Here is a 14,527-nt window from a genome sequence, read left to right on the forward strand (position 1 = left end):
TCTATAGATCTATATATCTATAGACCTTTAAACATGGAATTACTGGGCAAACAAGGCCATAAAAGATAAATAGACCCCCCCCCCCCATCCTGAGGATGTCATCAAGAAATCCTGAGTACAAAAAGTATAAAACGGTCAGAATTCTAATTCCACTCCCCCCCCAATCCAGAAGATGTCATCAAGAAAGCCTGAGTAAAGTGGTCAGAATTTTAATTACACCCCCCTTAGACAAAAAGAACTTTTACTTTTATTCTTTATGGTTACTGGACTAATGCTTCATTCACATCAACTTTTGGAGTGATATTTTTTTCATTATTTCACAATAACCTTCTGTTGGGGAAAGTGTAATGCACGGACCCACAACAGGGGGCGCAAATGAACGGTCAATAGATAATCCAATAAATACAATTTATTGTGGCAAATGTGCACAACAGGTCGAATACTGCTTTTAGACAGTCAATTACAAAATACAACAGGTGACATGTGGGCAGGCCCGAGGAGGTGCCTATCCAGAGAAGAGCCAGGGCCCACAAGGTTCCGCCGCCAACGAAGACCTGCAGAACACTGAAGCCGCCAAGTCCCGAGTCCCCAGATGGCCTCTGCTTTGGCTGTCAGATTCGGTACTGCTGGCAGGAACAAAAACAGGTTAATGGTGGGTGTGTGGACACCCAGTAAGCAGTCAGCAACTCACAATGTTTATCCACTTGGAGGGAACACCTCCACCTCCAACTCTGGAACAAGTTAACGGCAGAGTCTGAACTACTACTTATCGTAAGTGGAATAAGGAGTGAAGATCGTCACTTCCCCACCGTCCACAAACCCAGCTCCAGCTGCAAGTAGAGTTCCAGGTACTCCTGCAAAAGGTTCAGAACAAACAAGGTATGTGCGTACGGCACAGAAAAACGGCTGAGAGAATTACCTGAGTGGTAAACTGATATCTCGGCAGAGATGTGGTGTCTCCTCCAGGCTTTTATAGTGGTGATGATGGTGATTGCTGACAGCTGTCAGTCCTGGCTCCTGGGTAGTGACTGCGCCCTCTGGTGCCTGAAACCCGACTACAGGCAGGGCGCCCTCTGGCGTTGGCCAGCAGTACCTCCTCTTCAGGCGGCCCACACAACACCTTCTTTTAATAGACTGTCCATTTTTGTTATTTTTGATGATGAAGGAACATTTTTCAAAGCTGAATGGACATTACATGAAAAGAAAAATTATTTTTTGGTTTTTTTATTTAGTGTACTTGTTTTTGTTTGTTTGTTTGTTTGTTTTTCCTTTGTTGGCTTCCATTCAGAATGGCTAACTTCAGCAGAAGTGGACTCACCTTGGTAAGAGATTAGAGGATGTTCCTCTCGACTGCAGTCCGTCGAATTTGTATGAGGCTGCTGGGACAGACAGACAGAGGAACAGATGACCAGCACAAGGACATAAGGAGAGAGGACCCAGGTCCCCCGCCCAGACGTAACCATAGTTATAACCACATCAAGTCTCTTAGCATGTCCTCCAGAAACACCTGTTGGAACAGACAAGATTTTTGTCATTCAGAGAACATGCCCAGATATTGTTAATCCCACAGAGAATCCATTCATACATTATCTATACACAATTAGGCCATGTGATGACTGTGGAGTTACACTGGCAGAGGGACAAGGTATGTGGGTACTATCATGTTGCCTGTGGGGATCTACGGCCCTAGATTGGGTAGTGTTTATAAAATAGGTAGCTGACATTTTTCAAGGTTGGTAATAAATAATCCAAAGTTTCTACAATGATTGTTACTGAAAGTGCTAGAAATTAAAATTAGAACGTTTTGTGAATAATTGTATTTATTATCTGGCACATTTAGTTGATGTCATGTTTTATAACTGGCAAGGTTGAGATATTTCCTTTGTTTATAGCTTGTCTGCTTACCAGGGACTGATTAATGTTGTTACATAATGTCCCTAATTTCTCCTAAAATATTAGACCAATCAACTTTCCATTTTCACAGCATTCATACTTGACCCAAAATGCATAAGCATACCAAACAGCAAATGTCAGCGCTCCCCAGTTTCTCCGTGATCGAAGTTTTACACACACACACACACACACACACACACACACACACACACACACACACACACACACACACACACACACACACACACACACACACACACACACAGAGAGGCCACTTGGCTTTTAATATATTGACAGGAATTTTCAATATATTATCAATTATGTCTTTACTTTGACTTGCTGTCTTTGATTTTGTCTTTGATCTCATTATATACACATATATACACATACACGTGTTTCATTTATATAATGTGTTTCATTTAATATTACTCTCTTTGTTAATCACTGAATTGCTAAAGTAGTTATATTCACGACATTGATACATACATATTCATTATATTCACTGAACTGTTTGAGTAATCATTAAACTGCTCACACGGGAAGATGAACAGATGAACTTTGGCTCACATGGCAGGTGTGAAAGTGTAGACAGTTTTGCTAAAGACCATGTTTTTGCTGAGCACAGAGGTACATTTTAATTAACAGTCCAGCCTTAATAAGAGAGTGATGTGACATGCACGCCAGTTCAGGGTTGCAGGCTGTTATGAAAAGACCCGTGAGACTGGAGGTTTTAAAGCCATAACAATTTCATATCGATGTGAGAATAGACTTTGTGGCACTACTTGTTTGGTATTTTGTCTTTCCCATATGTCTGGATGCAAATTCTTCTAATAAATACAGGAAGCAAGTGGGCGGGGCCCTTCAGAGCTGACGAGACGGTCGGTGACGAGGGGTCACGCTCGTTTTGCTGTCTCCTGATTCAGGGAAAGAAATTCAGTGTCTCCTGCATGATTATTTTCTGTGTTAACTAAGTTGTTCTTTTTCAGGTCCAACTATGAACAACTCTGACATTTATAAATGATTTACGGCCCCCTGATAGAATGGCGTGTGAGTGCAGAATTTAATTATCAACATCTATTGCTCACTGTTGTTAGCTAATATCCATAGTTTCTCCAAAAAATATTAGTCCTATCAACATTCCATTTTGGCAGCATTCATCCTGACCTAAAATACGAGGTCTGTGAGAAAAGTAATGGACCTTTTTATTTTTTTCAAAAACTATATGGATTTGATTCATATGTTTTTACGTCAGCCAAGCTTGAACCTTCGTGCGCATGTGTGAGTTTTTCCACGCCTGTTGGTTGCATCATTCGCCTGTGAGCATGTCTTGTGGGAGGAGTGGTCCAGCCCTCTCGTCGTTGTTTCATTGCGAGGAAATGGCGGAATGATTTGGGCTTTTTTTCCATCAGAATTTTTTGAGAAGCTGTTAGAGACAAGCAGCTGGAAACCATTCGAAAAATTTATCTGGCTTTCGGTGAAAATTTTATGGGCTTCACAGAGAATAAGGACTGTTACTACAGCTTTAAAGACGCCCCACAAGGCGTGCCAGGGGACAAGTTGGGACATGCCTATCTCAGCTTTCAATGCTTACCAGCCCAGTGAGTATAAGAGAAATTGTGGAGAGCTGGGCATGTCTCAACTTGTCCCCTGGCACTCGATCAGCGAATCGGTCCTGATGCGCAAAGCCTCCGTGCGGCTTTCCATGACAAAATCTCTTGTTAAAAGTGACATCTGCCGGAAAATGGCTCTTGTGATAACCAGAGAAATTGCACACGAGGGTCCCGGCTCCACACAGCCATCCGTTTAGAAATGATGTGGTGGTTTCTGCCTCTCGATGGCGACTCGGAGCGCGGCGCGCCGTGCGCCATTGAGGGGCGTCCTTAAAGCTGTAGTAACAGTCCTTATTCTCTGTGAAGCCCGTAAAATTTTCACCGAAAGCCAGATAAATTTTTCAAATGGTTTCCTGTTATGTGTCGGACGCAGCCTGGAGAACCGACCAGCGTTTGAAGGACCCAGTATAAAGTAAGCAGAGCACGGTACAAAGGATAACAGAGTTTAATAAACATAACAGTGATGTGAAAAAATATAAAAGTGCGCGGTCTGGCGTGGTGGTTTTTGCGGTGCGCTCCCAGCAGCGCCAACGGTCCGGAGCCAGAACCAATTCGGACCCAAGGACCCCGCCGACACCCCCCAGGTGGCCGCGACAAACCGAGTCTGTGAAAGAAGGAATCATTATATGAGTCCACACTCAACACACAGAGAGAACGCTCAAAGGTGTACAAACAGCAAACACTTCCTGGCTTAATTGCAAATCAGCTTCCCACCCTGCAGGCGTAGAACACCCTGTTCACAAAACTCCACTGCAGTGGAAGCTGATTTAAACGACCAACATACAGCTCAATATAATAAGGTGTGAGGGACACCACATTTACTGACTGTATAAATGTTAGTCACAAAATCTAACGTACCTCAGGAAGTGTGCTGACGAGCGTGAGACCTCACCCTCTCCTCTTTCACAGACCATGCATCAAACCTGGACGTTCTCTGCATCCACTGATGATGAGATGGCTCCCGAGACGACGATCTCACCCGTCTGGTCACAAGGTCGAGTCTCTGGCAAATACACACTGTGTACTCCAGTCTTAAATGCCACCATGTTCCAATCCATGTAGATGCACCACAGCTGTGAGTCCTGATGAGCCGGAGGTGATCAGCCTCAGGTGATCAGGGTGAGGTCCTGATAAACTCAGCTACACAGCCACTCAGTCCCAAATGCAAGCCACCTGGAAGGAAAAACAAAAGACAGGACAGAAAACAGAAACAAAAGGCAGCCAGGCCCCCCCAGCCACACAACAGCTTCCAGCTGCTTGTCTCTAACAGTTTCTGAAAAAATTCTGATGGAAAAAAAGCCCAAATCATTCAGCCATTTCCTCGCAATGAAACAACGACGAGAGGGGTGGACCAGTGCTCACTCAAAGCCTGCCCACAGGCGAATGACGCAACCGACAGGTGTGGAAAAACTCACGCATGCGCACGAAGGTTCAAGCTTGGCTGACATAAAAACATATGAATCAAATCCATATAGTTTTTGAAAAAAATAAAAAGGTACGATACTTTTCTCACAGACCTCGTACATAAGCATACCAAATGGCAAATGTCATCTCCCCCTGTTTGTCCCCCTGTTTGTCCATGTTCAAGGCCATACACACGCACTCACACAACTACTTGTCTGCTAACAGAATTTAACTGACATAATACTAAACCAATAAAATGCTATAACACTGAGCTGAAGCAAATGATAACCACTAGTTGCTAATGTTTGGCTTCTTTTCTATACAACACTGAAAAACAGATATAAAGCATTGAAATTGTATTATGATGAAGATGTACGGTGCATCCAGAAAGTATTCAGCACTTCACTTTTTCCACATTTTGTTATGCTACAGCCTTATTCCAAAATGGATGAAATTCATTTTCCCTCAATCCTGACTAGACTCCCAACTCCTGCATGATGATGCCACCACCATGCTTCCCTGTAGGGATGGTGCCTGGTTTCCTCCAAACATGATGCCTGGCATTCATGCCAGAGTTCAATCTTTGTCTGATCAGACAAGAGAATTTTGTTTCTCATGGTCTGAGAGTCCTTCAGGTGCCTTTTGGGAAACTCCATGTGGGCTGCCATGTGCCTTTTACTAAGGGCCACTTCACATATAACACAATTTAAGCCGAGTAGCGCATGTGTTGCTACAATTATTCATGCACACCAATGGCTGTAAGACCTCTGAGAGCCCATATGATCCCTCTCGTGGTAGATGTCGGCCAAATTCCAGCTGACACACACAAACATCTAACACCGCTTGCTTGACACTTAGACAAAGTGTGGCCATTTGCTCTGTGAGCATGAAAACAGTCAGCAGACAATCACTTTTGAGTTGGATGTGAAATTTGTTCCCCCCACGGGTATAGCATTGCAAAAAAAAACAACACGCATGTTTCATGCACGTGTGCACATGTGTCGCCACACGCCACATGTGTAGGGGGGCACGGGGGGCACACTTGCATAAAATGTTTATATGTATGTACAGACATGATCACATGTGGGGCAGACAGCCACGTCAGAGCTGCCTGTCAGCTCAGTGCACATGACGTGTCACATTAAAAAAACAGAGACCACAGCCAGGACAGGTATATTAATAAGTACTACACTACCTACATACACAATTACATAACAAATACATTTAAAAAATGATCACATAACACAAAAGAGAGTGACACGTTGGTGTGTGCGCTGAACTGACAGGGGGTGTGTCCATTGACAGCAGCAGCTGTTGAGATCTCTGGTTCTGGACATCCCAGCTGGGGAACACGTATCATGTTTGGACGGACATGACCTAACAACTGTCCACTGTAACACGCATGTGTCTGCTTGCTGTCCTCACGTGGACATACATAAAAACGTATATGGCTGTTGCAATGGGCTACAGCGGGCAAGCACACGGCACACATTGACAGGCTGCCCCATGTGAAAGCGATCTGAATGTCACGTCACCCACGTGAGCTCTGTTCCACATGACACGGTGTCTGTCCTATGGAGCGCCGTCCACAGGACATGTGTGTCAGGCTGGAAACACATGTCGGGCTGGACATGCGAGTGGCTGGCTGGACACACTGGGCCAGCAGATGGATGGATGAGATTTATTGTCATTGTCATTACAAGTGCAACAATAACAAGATTACGTCCACACTCACATTTCCACTGACAAACAGCAATTTATCCACAATTATTACTTGTTTACCGTAATAATGGCACACATCAGAATTAACACAACACATATACATTTGACAATGTTTATGTGTACTAAACTTGAAACAGTCCGTTTTCCAAATTGAGGCGATGTGAGTGTGTGGTAGCCGCTGCAACTGGAGTCGCGCCGCCGCCAGCTTGGGGGGAATGGGGACCTGCCACAGCTAAAACTGCGTAGCCCCCAGAGGGGAAGGGGTGACGTGAGTGGTGGCCGGGATCGGGTATATGATGGGGGACAGGAGGTGAGGTAAAAGGAAAAATGGAGCATGCTTCAGTCTTTTGTCCATGTGTGAGTCTGTCTGTCCTTGTGTACTGGAGTAAGAAAGATAAGGCAGCCAATCTTCCCAAGGCCATAGAAGTTCTTCTGGAGGATAAACAATGGCATTTTCTCCTTGACAGGCTGATAAGCCTGTCGTGTTTGAGCAGTGAAAACACTTTTCTAGCTTCACATGAATAAAACCAAAACCCAATTATGAAAAATTCCCCGGCCTCTGAAATCTTCTCCTGCAAGGCACGCATTTGCTCTGAGATGTTGTCCAATTTGCGACTGGGTTCAAGGGTTAACGCAGTCTGAGAATGCATGGCCTTGCCCCATTCATTAATTCATGACAAACAAGCAAGGGGTCGTGGTTTTGGCGGCAGCCATCTTGCCAGTCTTCCGGTAGGTCAGGGCAGCACATAAGCCAATAAGTACCAGCCCTCCTACTATGAATCCAAACATGAATAAATCCTTGACGTCCTCCACAGAGAAAGGCGGAAAGCATGCGACCCGCCAAGTCTCCCAGGCGTCGAGAACATAGCCCGCAGGGTAAGTTCCATCCGGGCACGCAGGGTCCCCCGGCCTTGATCTTCTTGTAAAAAAATAGTGTCAATAGCGTTCAGAGACCAGCTGATCAATTCCATGATTAAGCCAATGTAGTTTGAAGAATTCACAGCCTGGTGAAGTAGGGACTTTGAAGGTTGGAGCAGAGATAGAGGGGAAAGGAGGAGATGCAACCGCCCTCATTGGAGTCCCAAACTGTGGCCATGATAAGAGCGCAGTGCTTCAATCATGTCATTTCATGACTGTATGTCTATGACCATGGGTCATCTACAGAGGAGCAGATGGTTCCTACTTGTATTGACCGCTCAATAAGAGGAATTCAATAAAATGTGGTGGTTTGTATGGTGTGTGGTTTTATTTTTTTAAATACGTTTAACTCCATGTTTTTTTTTCCAGGCAATTTACCCACCTTTTATAGGACAGCGATGGTAGCTCAGTGGTAAAGTTTCTGTCTGGCAGTCAGACCTTTTGTAAATTGCAGATTTGAATCCTATGGTTGGCATGTATTTTTTTTTTCCACAGCAGCTGCATGATGTGGTTCCACACGCTCCAGCTGCTTGCACTATGTTCCCGCTGCGATGGTTTCTGCCCGACCATGTCCTTCCCAACGTCGGCTCGATGTTTTTGCACAGGCTGTTTCGCCGTGCTTCACCCTGATTACTACTTATTCATGCTATGTGTGAAGGGGCCCTAAGGAGTGGCTTCCGTCTGGCCACTGTATCATACAGGCCTGATTGGTGAATTGCTGCAGAGATGGCTCCTTCTAGAAGGTTCTCCTCTCTCCACAGAGGAATGCTGTGCATAGTGCATGTTTTGCATTTTGAATCCTCAGTTACGCAGTTTCATGATGAAGTGGAATAGAGAAGAATTTTCTTTCACTAAACCATCAAATCTAGGCTTACATCTCAGATGTATCTTCGGGCAAATTGTAGCTGATCTTTCACGTCTTCTTTTTAAAAAAACATCCTCTATACCACTTCATCATGAAGCTGTATAAGTGGGGATACAAAATGCAAAACGTGCACAATTTCTCTGATCACAGCCAATGAAGCCTGTAACTTCTTCTGGGTTTTCTGGGTGTCTTTCCTCACTCTTCTCCTTCTTGCACAGTCACTCAGTTTTTGAGAACTGTCTACTCCACACAGATATAACCATACCTGCTTGTATTTATTCATAAATGATGTAAGTAAAGTCCAAGACATATTCAGTGACTTGGAAAAGTTCATGTATCCATCCCCTGACTTGTTAGAAGAAAACTGGCAGCAAAACGAATTATTTGCAGGTATTATAACAAAAGGTCCCATTACTTATGCAACCCATCATCGTGGCTTTTACATTTTTAATTAATTTATATCAAGTGGCCGAAATTTGCTTTGAGTTTGAGTTTAAAGAAAATAATTTTAGAAATTTTTAGATTGAGAAGCCTGATTTACTTTTTATATTTGAAATGGTATAAATAAATTCAAATGTGTGAAATACCAAGGGGCCAAATGCTTTTGAGGGCACTCTACAGTCAATTTGGAGTAACTAAATACTAAACTCTTGCATGTTTTTGGACTGTGAGCAGAACAACACAGTCAGAAATAGGAATTACATGCCATTCAAGTCACACACATCACCCACAAGTTTGGCAAAAGATAACCACAATAATCATTCAAGAGACAATCTCTGGGAAAAAAACGTGAAGCAACACTTTGTTAATGAAAGCAGGTGCTCGTTAGCTATTGCAATATTTATGACATTAGACCTTTAGCCTTTAGTTTTCCTGTCTCCTGGCCCAGCGGTACCACAGTGGGTTCTGTCCATCTAGACACTGAGTGTCAGCAGGACTCAGCCATGGCTAATTCATCTCAAAAGGCCAGAGGCCACACATTTCACATGCTGACTTTTAAAGAGGGAGCAGTATTGACAGGGTCTACACCACAGAGGAGACCCACTGAAAGACAAACCGCGGTTGAGATCCCAGCAGAGGATGTGAACTTTGAACTGTCAGCCACATGAACTCTGTTTAAGTTCATCAAATCTGCTCATACTAAAGGATTATTAACCGACTGCGAGGTCTGTACGGGGGAATATCAGACACAGGTGTAAGTACGGAACGCGCACCACCGAGGTCTGTGCGAAAAACACTGAGATCAGCAGGCCACAGAGGAAAGACTGACTTGTGTTTAGAGGACAGAGAATAAAGACTCCTACCAAATTCACCAGTTAAATAAATGGTTTGAATTCAAAGTTGGTACCACATAATGTCATGCCACACAGTGACATAACTTGTGCTTGAATAGAACAGAGCACAACAGAATTCACAGCTTTGGACACACTGGCAGCATCACTGGAGATACAGCTCTCTGTGGCATCATCAATTATGGAAACAGTAACACTCTGACTATACCCACAGAAGGAGCTGGAAGATCCAGCATCCATATTGACAGAAAAAAGAAACAAACTACTGTTTACAAACATTTTATTTTGATGTGTTATAGAAGATCATTTAAGTGACAGACCAATCATGAAATGAAACTGATGTGCTGTCCAGGGTGTATCACACATCTCAACCAATGACCACTGGGATAGGCTCCAGCTCCCCTGTGTCCCTTGATTAGAATAATAAGGAGGTATAGAAAGTGAAGGAATGAATAACCATGACATAAAGAACTATTATCTCAGTGTGTAACAGAATCTATATTATAATAGCTAAGTAGCCACTCTTTGTGTGTCAATATATTAAAAGCCAAGTGGCCTTTGTGTGTGTGTGTGTGTGTGTGTGTGTGTGTGTGTGTGTGTGTGTGTGTGTGTGTGTGTGTGTGTGTGTGTGTGTGTGTGTGTGTGTGTGTGTGTGTGTGTGTGTGTGTGTGTGTGTGTGTGGCTTCGATCACGAAGAAACTGGGGAGAGCTGACATTTGCTGTTTGGTATGCTTACAGCTGTGCACAAAAGCTTACATACCCTGGCAGAATTTTTGGTGTTTTGGCCATTTTGAAGAGAATATGAATCACTAGCAGGTGTACCCGATGAAAAGCAAGTATATTTATATAAGGCCGACTGTGTGTGTCATTTCTGTACATTAATGATTTGATGTCACTTCTATGCTTTAATGATTTGAAGTTACTTCTTTGCCTTTATGATCTGATGTTACTTCTGTACCTTAATGATTTGATGTCACTTCTGTACTTAAGAACTTTCACTTTAATTCTTTATGGTTACTGGCCAACCAATAATTTAATGCTTCTATTACAGAATTCAGCTTTAATCATTATTGCTAGAAATCTTAAACAAACAGAACTTTCACATTAATTCTTTATGGTTACTGGGCTAATGCTTAAATCTATTCTCTTTATTTATCTTTTATGGTTACCTGGCAACCAATAATTTAATGTTTTAATCTATTCCCTTTATCTATTTATCTTTGTGGTTATGGGCAACCAATAATTTAATGCTTTAATCTATTCTCTTTATCTAGTTATCTATTACAGAATTCATCTTTAATCACTATTGCTACTGGGCTAATGCTTTAATCGATTCTCTTTATCGATTTATCTTTTATGGTTACTAGGCAGCCAATAATTTAATGCTTTTATCTATTACAGAATACAGCGTTAATCATTATGGCTAGAAATAATCTATAGATCTATTACAGAATTCAGCTTTAATCATTATTGCGAGACAAAAAGAACATTCACTTTATTTCTTTATGGTTACTGGGTTAATGCTTTGATCTCATCTCTTTATCTATTTATCTTTTATGGTTACTGGGCAACCAATAATTTAATGCTTTAATCTATTCTCTTTATCTATTTACAAGGTCTATTAGAAAAGTATCCGACCTTATTATTTTTTGTCAAAAACCATATGGATATGAATCACGTGTGATTGCGTCAGACAAGCTTGAACCCTTGTGCGCATGCGTGAGTTTTTCCACGCCTGTTGGTTGCGTCATTCGCCTGTGAGCAGGCTTTGAGTGAGGAGTGGTCCAGCTCCCTCGTCGGATTTTCATTGTCAGGAAATGGCGGAATGATTTGGGCTTTTTTCCATCAGAATTCTTTCAGAAACTGTTAGAGACTGGCAGCTGGAAACCATTAGAAAAATTTATCTGGCTTTCGGTGAAAATGTTACGGGCTTGGTAGATAATAAGGAGTGTTACTGTCGCTTTAAGAAAGGCCCCCAGCGGCTGTGGGGCGCGCCGCGCTCCGAAGCCGCCATTGACAGGCTGAACGACCATTTCATTTCTAAATGGATGGCTGTCTGGATCCGTGACCATCGTGTGACATTTCTCTGGTTATCACAAGAGCTGGACATCAACCATTTTCTGGCAGATTTAACTTTTAACAAGAGATTTTGTCATGGAAAGCCGAGCAGAGGCTTCGCGCGCCATGATGGATTCGCTACTGGAGCGAGACAAAATCACCTCCATTTTGGTCTCACAGGACGACTTTGAGATGGCGTTCAGTTAGCTGTCGGTCGTTTTTCCATCGAGTGATTATCCGAGAAATTATGGATGTGCCTGGACATGCCATAACATGTCCCATGAGGCTTCATCACGGCGTTGCTTTGTGCCATGCCTCACTCAAAGCCTGCTCACAGGCGAATGATGCAACCGACAGGCGTGGAAAAACTCACGGATGCGCACGAAGGTTCAAGCTTGTCTGACGCAATCACACATGATTCAAATCCATATGGTTTTTGAAAAAAATAATAAGGTCGGATACTTTTCTAATAGACCTCGTATCTATTACAGAATTCAGCTTTAATCATTATTTCTAGAAATTTCAGATAAATCTATTCTCTTTATTTATTTATCTATTACAGAATTCAGCTTTAATCATTATTGCTAGAAATCTTTGACAAAATGTACTTTCAATTTAATTCCAGAATTCAGCATTAATCATTATTGCTCGAAATCTTAGACAAATCTAATCTCTTTATCTATTTATCTATTACAGAATTCAGCTTTAATCATTATTGCCAGAAATCTTAGACAGAAGGAACTTTCACTTTAATGTGTGTGTGATGCTTAAATCTAACGTGTTTGATGCTTTAATCTAGTGTGTGTGTGTGTGTGTGTGTGTGTGTGTGTGTGTGTGTGTGTGTGTGTGTGTGTGTGTGTGCGTGCGTGCGTGTGTGTGTGTGTGTGTGTACATGTACGTGTGTTTGCGCACGTATGCTTTGAACACAAATGCCCCAAAGACATCCACCTCGGTGCCCCCAGTCACCATGCCGAGTTTGGTGTCGATTAGGGATGAATGAGTACTCCACCATCTGTATCTGTATCTGCATCTGTTCAAGCATCTAAACCCAAAATGGCTGGGGCTTAAATCAGTACATTATTTTAAGTCTGAAATTGATATGGATTGATCAGAAATTGCTATATTTTTTGTTTATTTGAAAACTATTTACAAAACAGCCTCAAAATTGAGATTCAAATCAATATTTTTGATCAAAAAAGTGTGTGTGTGTGTGTGTGTGTGTGTGTGTGTGTGTGTGTGTGTGTGTGTGTGTGTGTGTGTGTGTGTGTGTGTGTGTGTGTGTGTGTGTGTGTGTGAGATATTAAATAAAAACATTAATATAGGCTACTTTGTGTGTTTGTGTGTTCAGCTATATGTGTGTATGTGTGTAAGTGGTCTGTAAGACTTTATTTTTTAATGATCTGTGTGAACTTGGTGATTCAAGCACACATCCAGTGATGGCAAACAGGGAAATACAACCCCAATTCCAATGAAGTTGGGACTGTTGTGAAAGTGTCATGACACGGACCCACAACAGGGGGCGTTAATGAACGAACAATGGATAAGCCAAAAAGTAACAATTTAATGTTGTGAATCACACAACGACGTACAGACAATAACAATATGGTGGACTGTCAATCATACACCAGGTGACGTGTGGGCAGGCTCGATGATAGAAGACGCCTGGTGAGAGAAAAGCCGGATCCACACAGCTTCCACCGCCAACGGAGCTGAAGAACACCGGAGCCGCCAAGCCCTGCGCCCCAGGTGGCCGCTGTCTTCAGCAGTCAGACCCGGTACTGCTGGCAGAGAACAGAGACAGTCCAGATGAGTGTGAGGTCGCACACTCAGTAATCCCACAGTCAGTGTTTAATTAGGAGGGAGCACCTCCACCTCCAATCACACACTCGTGCAGCTCCTGTCTAACCACTTATCTGGTTGGAGTGTGAAGCGAAGCCATCGCTGATCACACCAAACGCCAATCCCACAGATAAGGACACACCACAGGAAAACGGCTGCAAAGAAGAACAGATTATTACTCAATGTTTTGAGTCAGCAGAGAAAGTTACCTGATTTGGTAGTTGATTTCTCGGCGGGGAGGTGGAGTTGCAGTCCGGCCTTTATGGTGGTGGTGATGAGTAGTGGATGAGTGACAGCTGGTACAGATGATGAGTGACAGCTGTCACTCCTGGTCGCTCCGACGCCCTCTCGTGCTTGAAGCCCGCACTTCAAGAAGGGCGCCATCTTGTGGTGGTGGGCCAGCAGTACCTCCTCTTCAGCGGCCCACACAACAGGACCCCCCCCCCTCAACGGGCGCCTCCTGGCGCCCGACCAGGCTTGTCCGGGTGACGGGTGTAGAAGTCGGCCAGGAGGGCCGGGTCCAGGATGAAGCTCCTTTTCACCTAGGAGCGCTCTTCGGGGCCATAACCCTCCCAGTCCACCAGATACTGGAACCCCTGGCCCTTTCGACGGACGTCCAATGATCCGGACAGGAGGCAGCGCTGGTCCCGGGGCGCACAGTGGTGAGGTATGGCAGGGCTTGAGTCTTGACACATGAAACACGGGGTGTATCCGCAGTGAAGCTGAAGCTGCCAGCTTCACTGCGGCCGGACTGAGGACTTTGAGGATGGGAAATGGTCCGATGTACCTGTCCTTAAGTTTGTGGGATTCCACCTGCAGGGGGATGTTCTTAGTGGATAGCCAAACCTCCTGCCCGGGCTGGTATGCAGGGGCCGGGGAACGCTGGCGGTCTGCATGGGCCGTCCGGGCTCTGAGCAGGGCAGAGC

At 43.7% G+C, this 14,527-nt stretch overlaps 1 protein-coding gene across 1 annotated transcript in view; it reads right to left on the reverse strand.

Annotated features, from left to right (window-relative positions):
- Window positions 1-14,527, reverse strand: part of LOC117513790 (semaphorin-5B-like) — a 145,128-nt gene that overhangs the window by 93,215 nt on the left and 37,386 nt on the right. Inside the window, 1 exon segment of the mRNA XM_034174021.1 lies at window positions 1,319-1,507. Coding sequence (XP_034029912.1) covers window positions 1,319-1,507 — 189 coding nt within the window.

This window comes from Thalassophryne amazonica, chromosome 1 (genome assembly GCF_902500255.1).
Source record: "Thalassophryne amazonica chromosome 1, fThaAma1.1, whole genome shotgun sequence".
Classification (NCBI taxonomy): Eukaryota; Metazoa; Chordata; class Actinopteri; order Batrachoidiformes; family Batrachoididae; genus Thalassophryne; species Thalassophryne amazonica.